At 52.5% G+C, this 23,240-nt stretch overlaps 1 protein-coding gene across 4 annotated transcripts in view; it reads right to left on the bottom strand.

The window, feature by feature from the left end:
• Nucleotides 1-23,240, bottom strand: part of KIF26B (kinesin family member 26B) — a 468,318-nt gene that overhangs the window by 71,865 nt on the left and 373,213 nt on the right. For all 4 annotated transcript variants that reach the window (XM_086693326.1, XM_086693330.1, XM_086693327.1 and 1 more), the window contains 4 exons: nt 14,539-14,745; nt 9,347-9,440; nt 8,079-8,341; nt 4,600-4,783 (listed from right to left, as the gene is read on the bottom strand). In XM_086693326.1, the coding sequence (XP_086549452.1) occupies nt 4,600-4,783; nt 8,079-8,341; nt 9,347-9,440; nt 14,539-14,745 (748 nt within the window). The remainder of the gene's footprint in view (nt 1-4,599; nt 4,784-8,078; nt 8,342-9,346; nt 9,441-14,538; nt 14,746-23,240) is intronic.

Raw genomic sequence — 23,240 nt, 5'->3', positions numbered from 1 at the left:
ACCTAATTATGCCACTTGTTACTGTAGATAAAAATGTAATCTTATCTTATGCAAACCAATAAAATATGACTGTGTAAAGGGAACTAATGTTTCTTTAAAAACTGAACTCAATGCTTTGGGAAGATGTGATAAAAATGAGGTTTTTTTCTAAAGAGATGTCGAATTAGGTGGAAATGAGAAATTACAGGGTGGGGAAAAACTTAAGAATCTAGAAAAGGTCTAATACCAGCAGGTCGCACAAGTGTATTTTAAGTTCTTGGATCAGTTAGAAGAAACTTAACGTAAAAACCAGACCATTAACATGGGCATGCTTTAGGAAAGCCAGGACTTTGGCTGAAAATTCATCTCAAAGAGAAAGCCGTGGCCCTGTATCAAAACATCAATGAATAAATACACATGTGTACGTTTTAAGTGGAAATAAAAGGTTCATAGGAGGTGTTTTTTTGGAGATTGTTACATGCAAAAAAAAAAAAAAAAAGGTTCATGACGAGAATGTGTCATTTGACAGGTTTCTCCTTTTTGACTTTCTCAACGGACCATCTCCGGCCTGTGCTGCATGAGCGGACTTCTCTGAACTCACGCCATCTGCTTATGTGAAAGATAACTGGATGGTCCTTCTCTTCCAGAAAGATAGCTAAGCTAGGTAACAGAGACATGCATTGATTTTTCGAAAATACAGCACACGCTCCATTTGATTTAAACACATAGTGAACAGACTCCTGATAGACCCATCTTTTTCGGGGACAGCTCTCGATCATCAGGGCCTTAGGGTCTCCTTCCCAACATAGGAATTCCCACGGGGGTTCTCAGCCTCCCCCCCGCCCCTCACATCAGCTTGGCAAAGCAGGGGAAGGCTCCAGGACACATGGGGAATCAGCCCCATAAGCGTTCCAAAAACCCTTTCAAACGGGAATATCTGGGGCACCTGGGTGGCTCAGTGGGTTAAGCCTCCGACTCTTGGTTTGAGCTCAGGTCACGAGGTCACAGTTTGTGAGTTGGAGCCCTACACTGACAGTGCGGATGCTGCCTGGGATTCTCTTTCTCCTCTCTCTCTGTCCCTCCCCTGCTTGCGTGCTCTCTCTCAAAATAAATTAATTAATAGAAATGAAACAGGGAAATATTTAAGCTTAACCTAATGCTATGTGCAAAACAGGAATACATCAGCGTAGAATTTTCTATTGTGACTGGACACATCTAGAACATTTTCGTCCCCTTCCTTACACGTGCATATGTGTGTACATGCATGTGCGTATAAAATCCATACACGTAAGATTCCGGTGCATGTATGTGCATGGCGTGTCTAGTTCCTGCCGCAGAGACCTCTCTGAATCCGGCGTCTGAGCCTCTGATGGCCAGTTAACAGCCTCACGCTCTGCTCTTTGCTTCCCTGCAGGGTAACTAATTAATAAATTTCCCTTTAATTGAGTTCTGGCTGCCAGGTCCACAGGGATTATTACTTATCTATGATAAGTAAACAAAACCTTCCATTTTTAAACACCACTTCAAATCTCTCATTATATTTTAAACAGATACAAATTCGCACAAGTCAAGTGAGCCACGGGCTGGAAGCTGTGCGCATTCGGGCGCGGATTCCTCTGCTCCCAGGAAGCTGGTGTCGTGGCAGGTAGGTGGCAGTCCGTGGACCGACTCCCCTTCTCACCTACAGATACATTAAAAAGCACACCCCCAGGAAGTCCGGGGAGCCATTAATGGCACTTGCCTTTTCCTCTACCCTGGATGTATTATTTAAGAGCAATGTGCCTTCACGATGTATAAATACGAAGGTGAAGGGAATGTTAAATATTCTGCAAGTGCCCAGGACGCGCTGAGCGCTGGAGCATCGGTGGGTCGAGGGAACGTCCCAGCCCACGCTCCTGTGACGCTGCACTTTTAAGTTCTTACAGTGGAAGCAACTTAACTAACGGTTTATTTTCAAGATCCTTTCCCCCTTTCGGGTTCCAAATTAAGGGCAGAACCCCGCGTGCGCGCACACACACACACACACACAAAAGTGAAAAACCGGAAACCGCTGTTTTCAGCGTGGTTTCGAAACCCAGAAGGAGGAGACCACCCCACCTCCCGAGACCTTCCGCGCAGCGCCATTTGGAAGCAACTTGGCTGAAAATTCGGATCTTTTGTGAGTCACTCTCTGCCGACGGTGCAAGAATCCGCTGCGGGCTCTGATTATTTCTGTTATTATTGACTTAAAAGAATAAAACAGCTTAAAAGAAATAAAGCTTTAAAAAAAAAGCTTAAAAAACAAAACATTTCTCAGACTCCCACGTTCGTGCTGCTTCGACACAATCCAGGAAAAACAGTGAGGGCAGGATTTAAAAGCCAGCCCCCCCAGACTGTTAGGGGGATAAACTTCTGTTATGAATTTTAAAGGTCTGGATCTTCTCATCCGTCTCCTAATCCCTTGTTTCCTTCTTTGAGAAATTTTTCTAAACGGAAGTGCTGGCCATGTCACGAGCCCTTCGCTGAGAATCAGTCCCCACCCCCACCCCCTTATGACCCTGGCTGGTTTCGGGAGAGACTGGGGCTGCTGCTGGTCTGTCTCCAGGGGCACCCAGTGCCCAGCACGTGGGGCCAGTGTCTCCAGACTCCCAGGCAGGAGCCAGCACAGCGAGCAGCCAGGGCTGACAGTCAGAGCCTTGCTGCCTCATGGAACCACGACCCCAGGACGGGGTGGATGGTGAGATCTCAGGCCAGGGGGCAGGAGGAGGGGCAGGGGCAAGTCTCCAGGCTCAGCTGAAACTAAAGGCGAGGGCAGCCAGAAATATAAGCAAACGAGTGATACAGCACCACGGATGAATCTCAGATGCGTTCTGCTAAATCAAAGATGCCAGACACAAAAAGCCACATGGGGATCACGTGATTCCATTTATGTGCTGTTCTGGGTAAAGGCAACACTAAAAGGAGAAACACGGATCAGTGGTTGTCAGGGGCGAGAGGTGGGGGGAGGGACCGTCCAGAAAGGGCAAAGAGAGAGCTTTCTGTGCTGGTGGCTTTGTTCTGTCTCTGACGGTCGTGTGCTTACGCAACCGTACTGATTTGCCAAAACGCCTCTAACAACACACAAGAGGGGCAAGTTTTACCGAATGTAAATCAGACTTCTTTAAACCTGAAGTAAAATAACAGCTGGGGGCGCCCGGGCGGCTCAGTCGGTTGAGCGTCCGACTCTTGGTTTCGGCTCAGGTCATGATCTCACAGTTCGTGGGACTGAGCCCCGCATCGGGCTCTGTGCTGACAGCAGGGAGCCTGCCTGGGATTCTCTCTCTCCCTCTCTGCCCCTTCCCCCCTCACGTGTGCACACACACATCCTCTATCTGCCTCAAAATAAGTAAATAAATGCTAAAAAAATTAACAACAATTAAGGAGGAACAGCCATGGCAGAAGACTGAGCCAGCAAAAGCGTGGAGATTAGGGAAGGATAGAGCTTCCACTGGGGGCGGGGAGAGAAGTCCTCAAGACACAGCTCCAGGCTACTGGTTTCCGTGTCTTGGGCAAGAAGACTTGTGGAGGACTCGGGAAGCCCTTCCACGGATCCCAGTTGGATGCCTTAACTCCAGGCTCCACCGAGAATCAGGTTTGTTGATGGTCTCTGTGTTAGTCGATTAGCTTCACAGTTTCCACGCAATGGGGTTCATCTCCTACTCGGGGCTCTTGTTTGTTTTCCGGGGACCCAGGTCCTTGGGGCAATCATTCAGAGGGCACAGGGGGACCAGCCTCCTGTGCTTCGAAAGCCCTCAGACGTGGCCATGGAGAGGCTTTGAAGCTGCTGCTCGGCCAGCCTAGCGGCTCACATTGCCTTGCAAAGTGCAGTGAGGTCCACGGACCCGGGGCCCACGGTCCAAGAGCCCATCTGAGATACTCCCCAGTGTGTGGAGCGTGCACGACCTGGCAGGCAAAGGGGAGAACGCGGCACCGAGGTCAGTGCTGGCTTCGAATAGGTAGCTCAGAGGGGACTGGGCTCCTGGCAGTGACGCTCCCCACAGGGCAGGGCCTGGGCCCCAGGCTTAGAAGAACGTCACTGACCGGCATCACCCAAGGGACGGAGGCAGCCAGAATCTGGTTCGTTCTAAAAAAGTCTGGTTTCTAGATTATTTTAAAAGCACGCCTTTGTTTCTTCCAGCTCCACAGAGGGGACTCAAGCTAATGATTAATAACATATCATCAGGGTGCCTGGCGCATAAATATCGGGCTTTCATGAAAAGCACCTGTACAGGTTGCGAACAAAAAGATAGTACTAAACGGTTGTTTTTCCGCTTCAAGTTCTCGCTCACCTTCCCCTGGCAGTAGTTACATTTGTAAACGACCTTCGCCCCCCCCCGACAGCTCAAAAGTGAACCGCAGTCCAGACTCGACGTTTGTCTGGAGCTCCAGGTGAGCAAAGCCCATACCGGTGGAATCGTACCCCGCTTAAGAAAAAAGGGTCAGGGGGCGCCTGGCTGGCTCAGTTGGCAGAGCACGCGGCTCTCAGTCTCAGGGGTGTGCGTCCGAGCCCCACGTTGGGCGCGTCGCCCACTTTAGAAACAAAAAGGGTCACGGTGGCCCTCGACGGCGGGTCTCTTGCTGGGTGGAGATGGGGCCACTTACTTCCTCCTTTCCCACTCTTCTCCATGCGGTACTGGTAGATGTGCAGCGTGAAGAGCATGTGCGAGTTGCGGTGGCCTTCTTCGTCACAGTCCTGCTGGCTGCCGCGGCGGGAGGCGATGGCAGCGTCCAGGAAGAAGGCGGCCTTCTCTGCCGTGGGTGCCCGCAGCTCACTCTGGTTCTGCAGCTGGAAGACACAAGCCGAGAGCTGAGGCCCCAGCCGGAGGAGGGCCGGCGTGCTGCCCACACCTGGCTCTCTGTTCTGCGGAAAAGCCGCGTGCCTCTCGAAGGCCGAGGGTCCTTCCGGAACAACGGCCTGTACTCACCTGCCATTCCCAACCAATCCATTTCGGGAAGTCCATAATGAGCCCACGTATGGCACGGAACGTAGGTTCACAATTTAAGTAATAGCAGGTGTGAATAGCAAATGGTTGTATCCGAGTGAACGGCAGGGAGCAGGGGGCCCAGCCTGATCTCTGCAGAGGATAGTAAACTCCCCCCCGCCCCGCCCCCGCCTCAGCTACCCACCCACCCAAGAACACACGAGGGACGTGATCTCAGGATCTTTGCATCCTGATCTCTAAGATTAGAACATTTGGGGGCCCCTGGGTGGCTCAGTCAGTTAAGCGTCCAACTTCGGCTCAGGTCATGATCTCACGGTTTGTGGGTTTGAGCCCCGCGTCGGGCTCTGTGATGACAGCTCAGAGCCTGGAAAGCTTGCCTCGGATTCTGTGTCTCTTTCTCTCTCTCTCTGCCCCTCACCCCCTCACACTCGGTCTCTCAAAAATAAGAAAATAAACACCAAAAAAATTAAAAAAAAAAGATGCATGAAAACACCCAACATACTTGACTGTCTCATCTCTACTGTTTAATTTATCTTTAATCCCTAAATTCATGCTCATGGTACTTATTAACTAAGAAAGCATCATGGGCCACGTGTCCTAATCCTATGAGATCCCTTGGAAATCAGAGTAAACCTTAATGAGAACGATAGTATCAGAATTTGACTAGCACCCCTTTTTGGGGGGGGGGAGAAAAGGAAACATCTCGTTTATTCAAAGAAATGGTTTGCGGTATATGCCTTGGGGTCGGTACACATTCTGACACTTTCCTATCCCGACTCTGACTGCACTTGTAATTCTGAACTCTGAGAGCTGATCTTGGCACCTGGGACCTTCAAAATCCCCGAACTTCAAAGAGAGACTCTGGGGTGTTTGAGGTCACCGTTTGAATGATTATGGCAGAAAAAAAGGTAAAGGGTTTTTTGAGATTTTTCGACACGAAGAGTTAAAATGAAGAGGCTGTTGATCTCTTCTTAGCCCTCAGTTAACCGGGTCCTTCACCCAAGTGGGGGCTTCACGGGCAGAGTTATTACAAAAGGGAACGGAGGCCACAGCATATTTGAGCATCCAGGTAATTCTTGGAGAGACAACAGCAGGCGAAGTGACAATGATTTCTGTCACAGGTGCTGTGATGCTTCAGAAGAGTGGTTCTCAAAGTGAAGTGTGGTCCCTGGACCAGCAGCATCGGCGTCACGTGGGAACTTGCTAGAAATGCATGTTTTGGGGATCTATCCCAGGCCTACTGAATCGGAAATTCTAGAGGGGGAGCCCGGCACCCTGTGTTCACAAGTCCTCCAGGTGACTGAGAAAGACTACAGTTTGAGGACCGCTGGATTAGGCTTTGAATGACCAAGTGGTTTGGATTCTGATTAGATTCCACATCCAAGTGGTATCTGATGCCTCTATTGAAACTACTAACAGTAGGGGCTCCTGGGTGGCTCAGTCGGTTGAGCGTCCGACTTCAGCTCAGGTCACGATCTCACGGTCCGCAGGTTCGAGCCCCGCATCGGGCTCTGGCCTGCTTCCGATTCTGTGTCTCCCTCTCTCTCTGCCCCTCCCCTGTTCATGCTCTGTCTCTCTCTGTCTCAAAAATAAATAAGTGTAAAAAAAAATTTTTTTAAACTACCAACGGCCAATCGTAGTCAGACATGGTACCCACCCTTAGTGGGAGAACTAACTGGGCAGTCACAGATGACCAAGGAGAGCCATCTAAGAGGGCTTCCTGGAAGAAGTGACATCTGAAGGATAGGGACTTTGCCAGATGAAGAGCCAGAGGGGAGGATGTGCAGAGGGGAGAGGGACGATGGCTGGTGTCTGAGTGCCCTCCAACTGAAAGTGTGCTCAATCACTGGGAAGCTCGTTACCAATTCACAAGCAGGGCCCCATCCCAGATGGATTCAACCACAACCTGCATTTTCACAAGATCCCCTGTGATTCATATGCACAGTGAAGTTTGAGGGGCGCTGCCTTTTTTAAGGGACCTGAATGTTACTTAAGAGGAGTGGTAAGAGGGGCGCCTGGGTGACTCAGTCAGTTGAGCGTCCGACTTCGGTTCAGGTCATGATCTCACGGTTCATGGATTCGAGCCCGGCATTGGGCTCTGTGCTGACAGCTCGGAGCCTGGAGCCTGGAGCCTGCTTCAGATTCTGTGTCTCCCTCTCTCTCTGCCCCTCCCCGACATGCGCGCGCGCGCATGCGCACACACACTCTCTCTCTCTCTCAGAAATAAATAATAAAATATTTTTAAAAATTAAAAAAAAAAGAGGCATGGCAAGAGATGATGCTGGAAAGGTAGGCAGGGGTCACGTAGGACCTCACAAATCATGAGGAGGTTTGCAATGGGGGATTCATAACAGAAATGGAAGGATCTGAGGTGCTTTGAGCCGGGGAAGAACACGGCCAGGTGTGAACAGATGGGTGCAACTTGGAGGGAACCTCGCCCGAGAAAACAATCCCACCGGGGATGAGGCAGGCACTCATCAAAATGAACACTTATCAGAAAAAAACTAGGAAATAAAGCCTTCTGGAGATTGGAAGGGCAGATTCTTCTGGATATGAACCAGACGCACTCCACCTGCTGTCAGCCGGCAAGCGTGAGACGCACAGAACAGGCACCACCTCCCGCGAAGGTGGACTGGAGCCTCTCTTGGCTTCCACGGTTCCAGCAATTATTTCATGGTTCTAATTAGAAAGTGGTTATTAGCGTTTCCTACGGCACTACTAACCCAGCTGTAAACCAGTGCCAGAAACACAGTTTATAGAGCCGTAAACAGCGCCAGTAATGGCTGGAGCTATTTGTGCAGAGCAGTAAATATTTCGGCTTGTTGTTACACAAAAGAAAGACTGTACTTTCTTTTTTTTCTTGAGAGGGGGCGTAAAGAAAGTGAATTCAATTTGCCCCCGAGGGCTCCGATAATTGTGGTTGCTGCTCACTGTCAGTTAGATCCAAGGTACAAATATTTAGGTTAGGGGCCGATGGCCCTGCAGCCAGCTGCAGGCCGTAAAGTCCCCGTCCACCTGTAGGTAAACATTCACGAGCCTCCCCCGTGTGCAGTGGAGTGAGTCACAGGGGAGCCTCCCCAGCGAGGAGCCACTCTGGACCCCTCCCCCTCCCCCACACTGAGCTCCAGAGCCAATCACCTGCGTGCCGCAGATGGGGTCCTCGCACAGGTACACGCCCGGGGACTGGCCGTCCTGCAGGCTGCCCGTGGCCACCTCAGACAGCAGGTCCTTCAGGTTCTCCTCTTTGCCCCACACTTCCACGGCTGAGATCCGCACCGAGAAGCGGGCTCCCGTCTTTTCCTTGCGTTCGTTTATCAGCTTGAAGAGCCAGGAGATAGCACAGGGGATGATGCCAAGGTTCTGCATGGAGTCGTCCTTTCCGATCATGGTGTAGGATTTCCCTGGGGGCGGGGCGAGGCAAGGCAGGAACACGGCTTGAGTGTCCCCCTCCACAGGGGAGGTGGGGGGAGGGAAGGAAGGAGAGGAAGAGGCAAGGGAAGCGGTAAGCCTTTCCCGGTACTACGCGCTAAATGGCTGTAATAAAGAACGTGAGCGCCCAGACAGGATGAAGTCACGGCTCCCCTCGAGGAGGATCCCACACCATCCGGTCGCTGCACTGTCTCACACGCGGTGGGAAGGCAGACATCTTTCAACGCTATGACGGCCCTTTTTATCACCACCCCACAGATTAACTGCACATACTTACACTTTATATCCTTCCTCAAGTTCAATGCTGTGTCTCTTTTTATAGCATGAGCAAATTCTATTAAGCTCTGGGTTGCTGCTTTGATCAGAGATCAAGAGGACAGAAGTGAGGTGATAGGAGTTTCCGGTCCCGGCCTAGAACCGGCCTCCCTCCCTGCAAAGGGGTGCTTTGGGAGCACCCCAAATTACCGACTTGGAAAGTGAGGCCTGCCGAGCCGAGGGACACAGGCCAGGAGTACGAAGGCACCCTAAGGGGGTCCAATCATCCAACCCCACAGCACCCAACTGGCCGGGTGCTCCCCTGGCCCCCTGACCCCCTTGTCCTTTCTCGCTCCGGCACAGGCCAGAGGCTGGGAGGCAAGGTCGGCTGTCAGGTGCTCCCCAGATAGGTCCTGACACGGTTCTGGGCTTTCCCCGGAGGGCTCCATCCACCGCCCCGAACCCAAGAGCCCCTGCTCCGCGCGGGTCCCTCCTCCTGCTGGCTCTCTGGGCCAAGTGGGAAGAACCCCACCCCGTTTCCCAGGTGACCGGGTCTCCACTCGGGACAGGCATTGCATTTTAGCAGCAGGAACCGTTACTGGTGACTCTTCAGTCCAGGCGACCGCCTTCCATCTGCCGACGCAGACCCCGGGACCCGCGCTGGAGCACGGGCTGCGTGATTCGGAACACAAACAGCAGAGACAAGCACGGCTCTCACTGACCCAGCTTGGCGTGGCCGAAGCAGAAGACGCAGCCGTCCGCCCCGTTGACCACAGACTGGATCACCTCCGCCACGGTTGCAGCACACACCTCGGCCTGGCGGACACAAGAGGGGACACGTGCAGTGAGTGGACCGTGAGCAACGGCGGGGGGAGCCCGCCGCCCCGGGGCTCCGGTCCCACGGCCGGGGCGCTACAGACGGGTCAGGCCGTAAAGGAATTCCTGGGCCGCTCGAAACCGTCCGGTGCCTCTGCCTCTCGCAAGCCCGAGCCTCACACACACCGCCCGCAAACCACCCTTCTGCTGACTTGCAGCCCGTTCCAGCGGCCGCCTCCGCAGGCCAGGCAGCAACACGCTGGGAGAGAGCACAGCCCACGGCGTTTTCATGGACCTCGTGGCCTTCCTGATCTGCCCTTCTGGGCTGCTGGACAAGGCATTTAGACTTTCCACTGGCCCTCTGCTAACTGGATCCTTCCTTCACTCACACACACACACACACACACACACACACACACACACACACACACAGCATAGAATTGGACCAAGCTTGTTAGTGGGAAAAAGATGACATACCATTTCAAGAAAATGACCTTGGGAAACGTTGCATTTCTCACATAAGCAGGGGCCTGGTGATCTACATCGACTTTCTCTCCCAACCTCCCTCCTCGTTCTTGAGCTACGTCCCCTTCTCTTGAAAACCAGCCCTTTCTTTCTCTCTGGGCAGATACAATGTACAGTGTCAAAGGCCCCTCGTCAGCGTGTTATAATGGATGCTCTTCAGCCTGCTGTGTCTCGTCTGCCACATGACTCTCAAGTCCTCGGAGGAGGCCAGGCTTCTGAGAACTTTCGCTATTTCCCCATTAACACCCAATAAGCTACCGCTCCTCAAACGACAAGAACTCAGTACATTTTGTGGCCTGACTTGGGACATCTGGGAACTCTCTGGGTAGCATCTGAGGCTTCCAGGAGGACAAAACAGTGCACTGTGTGCTGTCCCCTTGCTGCCAGAGTCCGAACTTAGGGATGCACTCAGAGGCGTGAAACACCCGGGCTCTGCGGTCGGCGGGGCAGCGTGCCTCCCGGTGGGAATCCAGTTTTCAGCTCCAGGCTGCATGAGTACAACGGGTGTGAATACTTGGAAATCGATTTTCTCTCCCAAACCCAAACTGAAAAACCATACTCCACCCCCGCCCCGCTGTCTGCTCTGGTGGTGCCTCAACAACTCTGCCGGGGGCTCCTCCTGGACTTAGGGGGAGGGGGGGGCAGGACAAGGCTGCCATGGGGACCATAGGATCTGTCACACCCCCAGGACCTAGGCAGCGAGAGGGTGGCTCGAAGCCCTGAGACTGAGGCAGTAGAATATTCTTTTTAATGTTTATTTATTTATTTAAGGTGTCGGGGGGGTGGGTGGGAGAGCACGCACGCAAGCGGGGGAGGGGCAGGGAAAGATCGAGAGAGAGACTCTAAGCAGGCTCCTTGCTGTCAGCACAGAGCCCGACCCAGGGCTTGAACTCACGAACCGTGAGATGAGGACCTGAGCCAAAGTCGGAGGCCAGTCCACTGAGCCCCCAGGCGCCCCGAGCAGTAGAATCTGGAACTCCCCATGGACACCTCTGCAGAGGGGGGAGAAGTTCTTGCTGCATGAACTCTGCCTCCTTTGGACATGAAGTGAGGAGGGGAGCCAGGGGGCTCACAGCCCCACCTGGAGCCAGCCACCAAATAGACGAGGGCGGCAGGGAGAGAGCTGGTTGTGTGTGGACCAGAATCATCTGTGCAAAGGCCAGTGGCCACAGGAGACACGGGAGTGGCCTCACGGGGCTCTCCTTGCTGAATTCCTGCAGTTCCAGTGGTCAATGGCCTGTCCATCTCATATTGTTAGTGGTTGACAGTGGCCCCTGGGGGCCCCCTGCTGCCTTCCGTCTGGGGGGCCAGAGAGGCAGGGAGCCTTCCCTAGCACAGACGCAGGCAGCAGGAAGCCTCCACTTACCCACATGCTGGAGTCCTCCCCACCGCCCTTCCTGCGAGGGACTGAATGTGTGCCCCCAAAACTGCTATGTTCAAACCTGACGTCCAGGGGCAGCTGTGGGGCTCAGTCGGTTAAGTGTCCAACTCTTGATTTCAGCTCTGGTCATGTTCTCACGGTTTGTGGTTTCAAGCCCTGCATCAGGCTCTGCACTGACAGTGTGGAGCCTGCTTGGGATTGTCTCTTGGTCTCTGTCTCTGTCTCTATCTCTGTCCCTCCCTGCTTTGCTTGCTCTCTTTCAAAATAAATGAATCAACATTAAAAAACAAGAAACCTAACATCCACTGTGATGGTATTTGGAAATAAGGCTTTGTGTGTGTGGGGGGGGGGGGGGGGCGTGGTGAGTAGGTCATGAGGGTGGAACCCTCATGAATGAGATCAGCCTTCTTGGGGAAGATGCCCCAGAGAGCTCCCTCACCCCATTCAGCGGGAAGACAGCTGTGAATTGGGAAGGATTTGGTCTTGGACTTTCCAGCCTCCAAAACTGTGGGAAAGAAATTTCTGTAGTTTATAAGCCCGCCAGTCTGTGCTGTTTTGTTACGGCAGCCCAAACAGACTAAGACACATTCCCACAGCCAGACCCAGTGGAGGTCTGCCCCGGAGGGGGCAGCTGATGACTGCCAAGGCCACCATGGGTCCTAGGGAGGGTCCACCAGGGCAGTGAGGAGCAAGGACTGTTCCAATCATTGCTTAGCTGATGTCCCGAGAGACTGAGAGAAAGCCAAGTTCATACCCGCCTGGGACCTCCCTGGTGGCTGCAGCTCATGAGCCCACTGAGGACCTGAGAGCAGAATCCACCGCGTCCACTTTCCTGCTTTCCTGCCTCGGAGGCTCAAAGGGTGCTCACCTCTCGGGTGCTGAGGCTGACCATGACTGTCATCAGTGATGACACGACAGGCAAAGATAGCTCACAGTTATCGAATACTCGCCACGCTCCGGCTCTATTTCGAGCATCTCGTATGTATCGGCTCAATGAATCACATTGATCTGGGTCTGTCTTCAGCTTACAGATGAGGAGGCTGAGGCCCAGAGAGGTGCAGTGACCCGCCCAAGGACACACTGCTAGTAAACAGCGAATAAAATGGCGGGAGGTCAGAGATGCAGGACAGAGAGATTACGGGGAGGAAAGAAGGAAGCGAGGTCTGCTCAGGAAAGGGACTACGAATGAGAGGCTGCATCTTTGAGCCTCAGTTTCCTTGCGCAGGATGTGAACATGGCAAAACTTCCCTCTTTTACAGCACAGACTCCGAGAAGAGTCCAGTGGGTTAATGTACATGAAACTTCCCGAAAACCACAAATTGAATAGAGAAATGCAATGCATTATATTATTGGCGAATTTAACAAAAGAGAAGCTTCCGGAAGCGAGTGTGACAGTCGCGTGGAGCCCCGTGTGAAATGTAAGCAAATGTGAGCAATTAAAAATGGCTCTTTTCGGGAATAAATCTAAAACTCATTAACAGCCCGCACTTCATTTAGGGTTTGCTTTGGAATTTCTGCAACTTGGGGAGAACCGCCTCAGAAAAGTTTTAACTGTGTTAATTACATTACGTGCAGGCCATTTATTAGACACGATGTCAGGTTTAGATTAGTGAGCTGGGTGGTACCACACACACACACACACGCACACAAAAGTCACAGAGAAACTATCGAACTTCTTTGTATTCTGTCTCTTCGTGGTGAAACTCTTTGGGGAAACCATGTGCCCAGCTCGTTAACGAATGGAGCCTGTAACATGCACTGTGTGTCTGTGGTATGATTCCGGGGCCCGTGTGAGTATCCTCTCTTCTACACTCGGATGCAGCGTCGGAAACAAACAGGAGCTGCGAGCACCCTTGTCCTCAGGCTCCGCTGCAGGCATTGGCCACCCGAAGCACCCTGTTTTGTACGAATCCTAGGAAGGGCCAGCCGGAAACGCATCCGGAGATGCAGCCGTCTGATGCCAGGACGCAGGCGAGGCAGGTCACCGCACACCTGTAACCTGGGTGACGCGTCTACCGGAAGATTCAGCCGTGCCGATTCACTGCAGATGAACTGCACCAGATGGTGTGACTGAATCTTCCAGTGGACATCTGTTATTACTGGGATTGGCTCCAGGAGCTCCGGTCCAGGAATCTTGGCACTCTGGGCCCCCAAGGAGCCTCCAAATTATACTCGGAGCAGAACGGCCATAACTCTCCACACTCCCTGTGTCTGTGTGTGTGTGTGTGTGTGTGTGTGCGTGCGTGTGTGCACGCGCCCCTTGCAGGGTGACTTTGCAGTGCCACCACTCAAGAGGCGGGGTCTCTTCCCACCCCTCAGATCTGAGCCAACCAAACGCAGCAGAAGCCAAGCCTTGTCAACGCCAAGCCTGGCCTTGGGAGGCAGATCATTCCACCGCCGTGAGTGCAAGCCCCAGAGAGCCTGCTGCTTGAGGAGAAACAACGCGGATTCTACACCAGCCTAAAGCCAGGCAGCCCCCAAACATGGGATAGACACGTAAGTGCGCCAAGCTAGAAATGGAAGAACACTCGGCCGGACCATAGATTAACAAGGAATAATAAATGCTCGTTGGTTTAAGCCCTTGAGTTGTAACACATCACCAGCTAACTAATAGGACGGCTGTCCCTCGCCTCTCTCCTTCCCCTCTACTCCACCTCGCCGATTCAGGCCGCAGGACTGCATGTGAGCCTCAGTTTCCCTGCCTGCCACACCAATGCCTCACTAGGACTTGCCCCCCATAGGGCCCTAGAACTCTGCCTGATTCAAACCCAGCTCCTCGACACACCCAGGAGCCCAGGCAGGCGTGGTGTTCTTAGTGGACCCCACGCGTCACCATCTTTACGCTCTTGTTCCTAAAATTTCCGCTTCTGCCTTCCAGTCCCTGCTTCTGCAAGCCATCCGCGGACTGGCGCCCTCCTCCGCCCTCCTCCTTCTCTCCAAGGATGTGTTGTGTTGAAATCCTGGCACGATGATGCCACCCGAGGCCTGACACCGATAATTCAACGGGACCGAACTATTCAACGGAGCTCCCACGGGTTTCCACAAGTTGCACAGCCGGAAGAACTGACACGTCAGAACACTCTGGAAGACACCCTCCCAGCTCACAGGTCCTGGTGGATGGGGAAGGCTTCTTGGAACCAATCAACACTGCCTGAGCCTGTGGCTGGGGACGGTGGGAGGGGCCACACCCACCTGAGAAGCATCTTGAGGAAACACGGCATCGAAGGCAAACATCTTAGGGGGAACTTGGTTGCCTCTCTTCTGGAAGACGTTTTGACTTCCGCAGGTCAGGGGGTCATACAGGGTGATCTGCTTCTTCCGCGGGTCCACCTTTAAGAATGAGCTGGATTCGGAGGTGTCGCGGGCCAACGTGGAACAGATGCGAAGCATGACTTTTACCTGCAGGAAACAAAGGCGGGAAATGACGTGCAGTGACGTCGTTGGATACTTTATGATGGGGCACCCTCTATGCACTCTGGGGACACGAGCATCCACCGTGGCAGGGAACCTTCTCATGATGACACGGGTTAACGACATAACCTGGAAATAACAACGACATAACAGGAAAACTGACCTGTTTGTAACTACCAGGTGGCATGTTTTGCTACGTCCGTTACTTTCTTACAGAAACGGCACATCGTGTTCTTTATCTTCTTATTAATATAAACTGAAAATTAACTGTATGCTGGTGGGCCAGTCACACAGGCGAACAGGCAATCTGGATGGCCGAGGTTTGGGGGCTAGCGTAATTCCCTGGAAGAGGACTCCTCACAGATCGATAAACCACAGACATAAACGTTAGCTCCATAATTTACTCTTCGCCTCCGCTCATCAGGACTCTCGGAGACAAAAACCCACAGTTATTAGTGTCATCATTAAAGGCTTGTGAAATGGCCTGTTTTTAATGGCCAGCATTTGAAATGTGTTCCAAGGAGCAACGGTGAAAAAAGATTCGTTCGAAACGTGTTATTTGGGATCTCATTAAGCGAGTGCACAGGAGTTGTCATTTCAGGGAAGGAAAGCGCGTCTCGGTGGGAACCCGGAGCGGGTCCCTTTAACCCGCCTCCTGAGGAATTGACCATGGACCAGACACGACCGCCAGCCCGCTCCACCCCCACGGCCTAGCGGAGCACTCATGGAAATCAGCCGCCTGCCCCCCCCCCCCCCCCCCCCCCTGAGCCCTAAGGTGAGCCGAAGTCAAGCTGCAGCCGCACACACAGCTCTGGAGGCTCAAGTCCTGGGGAACTGGAAGGTGTTTGCGCCCTTATCAGCCTCTGCTTCTGTGTTGCTAGTTCAGTCCAAATGTGGCAGTGAGCACCTGCTACATTCCAGCACTGGGCTAGGCTCCCAAGACACAAAGGCTGGTGATACACAGGGTAACAGATAGAGAGAGACAGATGATTTTTTTTTAAATTTTTTTTTAACGTTTATTCATTTTTTGATAGAGACAGAGCATGAGTGGGGGAGGGGCAGAGAGAGGAGGAGACACAGAATCCGAAGCAGGCTCTAGGCTCGGAGCTGTCACGGCACAGAGCCTGACGCGGGGCTCGAACCCACGGACCGTGAGATCGTGACCTGAGCTGAAGTCAGACGCCTAACCGACTGAGCCACCCAGGCGCCCCCAGATGATTTTTATAACACCACGTGGCGAACCCCGCAGCTCTGTAGAGGGTTCTTTTAAACCTCATCTCTATGTCTTGCCTTCCTCATCGGATCAGTTGTCAGGTCTGACGAAATGTCAGTCAGGCAGTTTCGCAGAGAGGGGTTTATACATTTTTAAATAAAAGATTTCCAACGTGCAGAAATGCTCCGAGAATAATCTTCATTGTGCATAATGGAGCGAGGGCACCCTCCTGTTTATCTTCTCCCTGTCTGTTGAGACACGGGAACTGGCCTGCAATGTACAACATTGAAGGGCACGGGCCTCGTCGGTTGCCCTGGCTGTGTCCCAGCGGTGCTGGTTCCCATCCCTTCAGAACAGCACTCAGGGTGGATCTGGAGGCCGGGTGTCACAGTGGAAGGAACCCATGGCTGGGGTGAGGCTCTCGGGGTTTAAATCCTGGTTCTCCCGCCGGGGGGGGGGGGTGTCATATAACGATTCCTGCCATTTCCTGGGGGTCTATTGTGTGCTAGGGCTGTGCTGTCACCCAAAGGACATTATTGAGTCTGACAAGCCAATGCATAGGTACCCTTGTCCAGATGAGACAACTAGCGCTCCAGAACTTGCCCCAAATCTCTGAAAATGTTCGTGGTAAGGCTGGGCTCTGATCCCACCTCTGTCCTGACACCAAAGCTCATACTTTTTACATCATGACAAGTACTGCCTCCCGTATGTGGTCCAGCCTCTTGGAGCCTCAGTGTTCTCACCTGTGTGATAGGGACAATGAGGCCTCTCTCAGGGGACCATGGGAAGAATGAAAGAAATTGACCTGCAGAGTAACCAGCGCAGGGTGGGTGCGTGATTCCTGTTTCTCTCCCTCTTCCTCCTTCCCCCATACTCGCCTCCCTCTGAACTGTGACATCCTAGCATTCTCTGATCACCGTGTTAGCGGTAAGGTTTTAGAACTTCTCGCCCCGGACGCCGGGTCCCGTGAATCACAAACGGGATGCCACGGGGGATCCCTGCAGACAGCGCTAGGGATTACGCACTGGTCCTCACAGGCTCCTACGAGTAAAACACCGTCACTGTGTGTGTGACAGCAAGCAGCACATTGGTCTACGTTCCATACTGGGAATTCTCTCGTTCACTGTGAACGTCTCCGTGCTGATTTCAGCCCCGCTCGTGTGGGTAGATCTGCCCCAGTCACACAGCAGGTGTGCCGAGGGCACATATTCAGACGGCAACTTTTGGTAGTGTCTGGGGCCTCCGGGCTTTCCGTAAGCCAAGCCCCTCGCCCGGCCTCTGAGCGCTACAAGTCAGAGAGGATGCAAATGCCAGGCAGAACTGATGGAGTCACATGGCCCGCTGCTTTTCGATTTCACAATTTCACATGCAATTTCTGGGTAACCAGAGGTGCTGAATGTAAAATATGAGCTAAGCCAGGCAAGGGCCTGCATGGAGACGTGGGAGAGAAGGGGCTGAATTAGCGAGTCATTTGTCCGGGGGTGGGGGGTGCTCCTGCATCGTAATGAAGTTCCGAGCCTGCCCTCCAATTTCTGCACACAGGCTGATGGTGCTGGCCGCTGGTCTGGCCCAGGAGACACGCAGTCCTTTCAAGACCCACTGAACTCTGGGTGGGGGTGGGGAAATGCCATTCTTTTCCTTCGCAGTTCATTTAAATAAATGTATATTTTTTTTTCTCCCCTTAAAGGAAGGAAATTAGGTTTTTCTGCTTGACTTCCTTTGTGCCAATTCTTCCCTCATTCCAGCACTTGGCGTTTGGCTTAATCCTCTGTAATTAAAGCGCTTTGAAGATACCACTTGTGATCAAGACGGTCCCCCGGACTTGCCAGAAGTTTTCATTTTTGTTGCAGATGCTGGTGGGTTCCCGGGGGCACCTGCTTCAGCCCTTCCTGTCCCTGCTGCTCCGGAGCACAGAGAGGGTCCCTACCGTCGTGAACACCCACAGCCGTCTCCCAGCTCTCAGGGCAGGGGGGACGATCCCTGCTTTCAGTCGCAAAGGCAGGACTGGCAAAATGAGATCCAGAAAACCAGGGCGCGGTCTGAGTGGACACATTCCAACGACAGGAGGTTGGCATTTCCTCGACCAACAGCCACCCTCAGTGGTCAAGACCCCACTTTTGCCTCATCTATCTAATGGCTCGGCGGCCGGTGGGGCCGGCTGCAGCTCTGGGCGTCTTGCTCATCAACCACGGCAGCCCCCGCTCCCTGGACGGCCCGAGACACTCCAGGAGGATTTGCGAGAGACTCATTGACAGAGGCAGAACCTCGCTCCTGGGCAGTGTGGACGCTCCATCACGGTGTGGCCACCACACGGGGGCTCCTGAGGGGTGGTCCCCACGGGTGCTCACTGTTGCCGCCACACGTGATCATGTGCACAGATGTTCGTGTCCATCTCTAGTCACGGAGAAGAGAACCCGGTGTGGACGTAGGGGCTCCTCACTGCCCCTCTCTCTACCCAGAAGCTTCCCAGCTGGAGGTTTTCGTCAGACTCTAAGGAAGGCTCTGGCCAACGTGACCTTTGGAAGGCTCGCTCAGCAACAGAGAAGACCATGGATGGTGGTGAGGTTGGTGGGGGTGGGGAGAGACCACCCGTCACCGTTCTCATGCGCCAGCTTTGTTTACAGTCCTTTGTGGGGCCCCGCAATGAAGGCCCTCAACAGACACACAGGAGACAGTGACTGGCCCCTGGACCGTGTCGCGGCCACGGGAAATGCTCAGTGCACCTGTGTCACCAAGGATACGTCGTTTCCCCTACAAGGCTAGAGGCTTCAGAGTCAATTAAGTGCTGACACCTTGCATGTCTTTTTACACTTTTATATTTTGAATCTCCTTACGTTGATGTCCAAGCCCACACTCTTTAAAAAAGTTTATTTCTTTTTGAGAGAGAGAGAGAGAGAGAGAGAGAGAGAGAGAGAGAGAATCCCAAGCAGGCCCTGTGCCATCAGTACAGAGCCAGACGTGGGGCTCAATCCCACAAACCGTGAGATCATGACCTGAGCCAAAATTAAGAGTCAGACGCTTAACCTTCTGAGCCACCCAGGTGCCCTCCAGTCCACAACTTTTTAAGAATCAGGTCAGTAGAAATGAATCAAGGTGAAGTCAGATCAACCGCACAAGAAATGCCATTTGGGCATCATTTTTGTCCTGATCGCAGAGTATTAGAGTTATCTTTGAGCCTTCCAGATCTGTTCTTTGTTTTTTTAATTAAAAAAAAAATTTCAATGTTTACTTATTTTTGAGAGAGAGAGAGAGACAGACAGACAGACAGACAGAGCGTGAGCAGAGCAGGGGCAGAGAGAGAGGGAGACACAAAATCTGAAGCAGGTTCCAGGCTCTGAGCTGTCAGCACAGAGCCTGACCTGGGGCTTGAAACTCATGGACCATGAGATCATGACCTGAGCTGAAGTTGGATGCTTAACCGACTGAGCCACCCAGGCACCCCTAAATTTTTTTTTATTTATTATTTTGTATAGAGTGAGCGGGGAAGGAGCAGAGAGAGGGAGGGAGAGAGAGAGGATCTGAAGCAGGCTCTGTGTTGACAGCAGAGAGCCCGACTGAGCCACCCAGGTGCCCCCAGATCTATTCCTAAGTTCCTAAAACATGTCTGGGAAGGGTTCAAGGCAAACCAGAGGCCAGTGTGACAGGTTTGTCAAAATCCACCAACAAGAATAGTGAGAAAAGTGAACAAGTCGGATGGTTCGGAGGAGAGTCTGGAACCGAAGGGCGCGTCGGCTGAGACAGAACGGCCAACCCACAGAACCAGTCTGTTCCAGGACCCTGCGTCTTTCCTGCTGAGGCTGGTGCCTGCGATGGAGACGCTGAGGTTCCTTGTGACAGACGTGAGCCACGGAAATATCCATCACTCTGTCCTCTAGGCGACCTTGTCCGCCTCAGAAGAGAGAAAGCCAGAGTCGGTGCCCCAGCCCTGCCTGGTGGGAGTGGAGGCTGGACGTCCGCGGAGGGAGCACTGTGCTGACCTCACCACACACCAGGGTGACTTTCCTGCTTTCCCTAGATTTGCAGGTGGGGTTCAGCTCTTGAGGGAGAAATGAGAGATAACAGAAGGGTCCCTGCATGGGATGAGCCAATCTCCTTTCTTACAGGTTCCAGGTGTGATGGGCACCACGGTGAGCTAGGAGCCAGGGGACCGGGTTCTAGTCCAAACGTCACCACCACTGAGTGGCTGTGTGACTTCAGGTGTGGACCCTGGCTTCCATACCCCTAAAGTTGGGCTGTTGTACCACCCACGACCCCTGTCTTGAAGGACAGGTGGGAAGCAACAAAGAAATAAAGGCAGAATATAAAGCAGCACACACATATAAAATATTATTCAAGAAAGAAGAAAGGAAGAAAGAAAAAAGAAAGAAGGAAGGAAGAAAGAAGAAAGGAAAAAAGAAAAAAGGAAGGAAAGAAGAAGGCATATTCCTCAAATCAACTAGTGTAAAATAGACTTTTCTATACCAGGTGAATGACATCAGAAGCCTTTCTAGCAGCCTTAATTTTTATTTTATTTTTTTAAGTTTATTTATTTATTTTGGGGGGGGGGGAGAGAGAATCCCAAGCAGGTTCGACGCCATCAGCACAGAGCCTGATGCGGGGCTCGAACTCACGAATTGCAAGATCATGACCCGAGCAGAGTTCGAGAGTCGGACGCTTAAATGACTGTGACACCAAGGTGCCCCTACCAGCCTTAATTTTAAAACTTAAAGCAAAAAATCCTTGAATGAGCCTGCCCATACATAGTGACAGGAGCGATGGGATCAAATGACTTTCCTCCCTCCCCCCCAACAAATTAAATTAAAGACTACGTGGTCTGCTTCTATCTTTTGCAAAGGTACACGCTCCCTGTTGAATTTGGTCTGAACCTCTAAAATCTGGATGTGGTGTTTCCCTTATTTCATTCCTTTCTTTCCTGTCTTGATCAGATGTTCTGGATACGCTCATGTTGTCTGCTTATGGCTCATTAGTCCCTTCCAGAAGATTCTCCAGACATTAAGAGAGATGATCAGAGGACAGGAGCTGTAAACAGTGTGCCCCCAGTATGTATTCTCAACACTCTTACTTTTCTGACCTACCACGAAATTCAGCAACCCTCCACATCCTTCCGTGCATAGGACATTCTGACAAATCTACTGTAAAAGTTTCCAAAGGGGATTAAAGGTGTAATTTTCCAGCTGTTAGGTAAAGGACACTCTCCACTTTATAACCTAAGATTCTAGTGCTCACCCACCACCGACACACCGACCCCCATATACATGACTTTCCTTTCCCATTCGATTTACCCAATGTGCCTGCTTGACCTGACAGACGAGCTGTTGGAAGTCTCGAATAACCCTGATGCTGGGAGGGATGGGTGGACGAGAGGGCCGTGCTCCCTAAGTTAACAGAGGGAGCCTTTAAACATATCTGAGAGTTGTGTTCCATCCAAACATAGTTATCTTTACAGAATTATACAGATCCATGCATCACAGCTCAGTTACTTGCAGAATCAAACTAAATCAGACAGAGTTTCTTTGCACCAAACTACAATAGTAATCCTACTGACCCAGTCAAGGTTCATGCGGCCATTCCCCCAGAAAAGGTCCAGGGGAACAGGATCCGGTGCTGAGTCTGGGGGCTAAGAGGGCAGATGCTATGAGGCTGAGAGCTCCCCTGGCCTATCTGGGGGAGCATCTACTCTGTGTTGACAAAATCAGTGACTTCATGACTGACTCATCACCAGCCATCTGTACCATGGCCATAACTTCTTTACAAATTTTATTAAAAAAATTTTTGTAATGTTTATTCATTTTTGAGAGACAGAGCACAAGTGGGGGTAGGGCAGACAGAGAGGGAGACACAGCATCCGAAGCAGGCTCCAGGCTCCGAGCTGTCAGCACAGAGCCCAATGCGGGGCTTGAACTCATGAACCACAAGCTCATGACCTGAGCTGAAGCCTGACACTCAACCAACTGAGCCACCCAGTAAAAGTTTTTAATAAAATTTATTTTGAGAGAGAGAGAGAGAGAGAGAGAGAACATGAGTGGGCAAGGGGCAGACAGAGCGGGAGAGAGAGAATCCCAAGCAGGCTCCATACAGCACAGAACGTGACGTGGGGCTTGAACCCACAAACCATGAGATCATGACCTGAGCTGAAACCAAGAGTCAGATGCTTAACCGACTGAGCCACTCAGGCGCCCCAAATTTTATATTTACAGGGGACCTTCTCATCCTTATTTCCATTTGATTCCCCACAACAGCTTTATTAGGGGAACGTTAACATGGCCATTATCACCATCATCCTTACTTTAAGGGCAGTGGGTACTTAAGTGACTTGCCCAAAGCCAGTTGCCCGCTGGCGAAGGTGAAAGGGCAGGGGCCCCTGACCCACTCGCCCTGCAGTGAGCGTCCTGGGTCAGATGGAGCCAGAGAAGAGGCTTGTCCCTTCCACCAAAGCCAGCAGAGCCTGAACCTGTTCATTGGGGGCTGGGCCAGAGCCGAACCCCCTTAAAGACAGGGTACTGTCTCTGCGCTGGGTGGCTGGCTTCTCAGGGGTGCCAGCGGGTGAGCTCATGTGGCGCCAGATGGCACATGATGAGCGGTGATGCCATCAGAGAGGGGAGATTTACATTATTAAAAGCCACGCCGGGAAGGTGACAGGTGGTAGCACCAGAAAGCTAAGCGTGAGGGGAGCATGTGCAGGACCAGAAAATGGAGCCCAGTAATGAGATGTGCTCGCTAAGGAAGTGCTTTGGGGAGTGGGGGCGGGGTGGGGGGGAAGTTCCCCCAAGCTCCTGTCTGGTGCATGTGTCAGCCTCAGCCCGCAAGCCCAGCAGGGAGGAAGCATGGCCCGGAGGGGGGTCTGCAGCCAGGGAAGGGCTGCTGGGGGCCAGGCAGCCTCTGGGAGCGAGGTCCCTCGCTCCAATTAGCAGGCCGGGGAAAAGCTGGCCGGGCTGGGAGGGTGGAGGCAGCCACGTTTCAGGGGCTGGTCTGGCAGCAAGGACTGGAATTGTGACAGCGGCCTACATACAAGAGGCCCCATCTCTTAGCTCATCGTGTTAGGGAACTCATTTCGAATGGATGAGCGGGTTTCAGAACGGATCCTAAGACACAATCCTTCTTGGGTCCAAAGCAAAGTGGGACATGGGGTTCTCGGGCGTCCCTGGACGAGCAGCTCCAAGGCTAAGGGCACTTGCTGTCTGCCTGGCCTCCCTAGGACCATGTGGAGGGTAGCCTGGAGGCTGGGGCACACGCTCTGCCCACAGGCTGCCTGGGTTTGAGCTCTGGCTGC

Source organism: Puma concolor, chromosome E4 (assembly GCF_028749965.1).
Source record: "Puma concolor isolate L17-30 chromosome E4, mPumCon1.1.hap2, whole genome shotgun sequence".
Lineage (NCBI taxonomy): Eukaryota > Metazoa > Chordata > Mammalia > Carnivora > Felidae > Puma > Puma concolor.
Note: the sequence above shows the minus strand (reverse complement) of the source record. Positions and strands in the feature narration are given on the sequence as shown.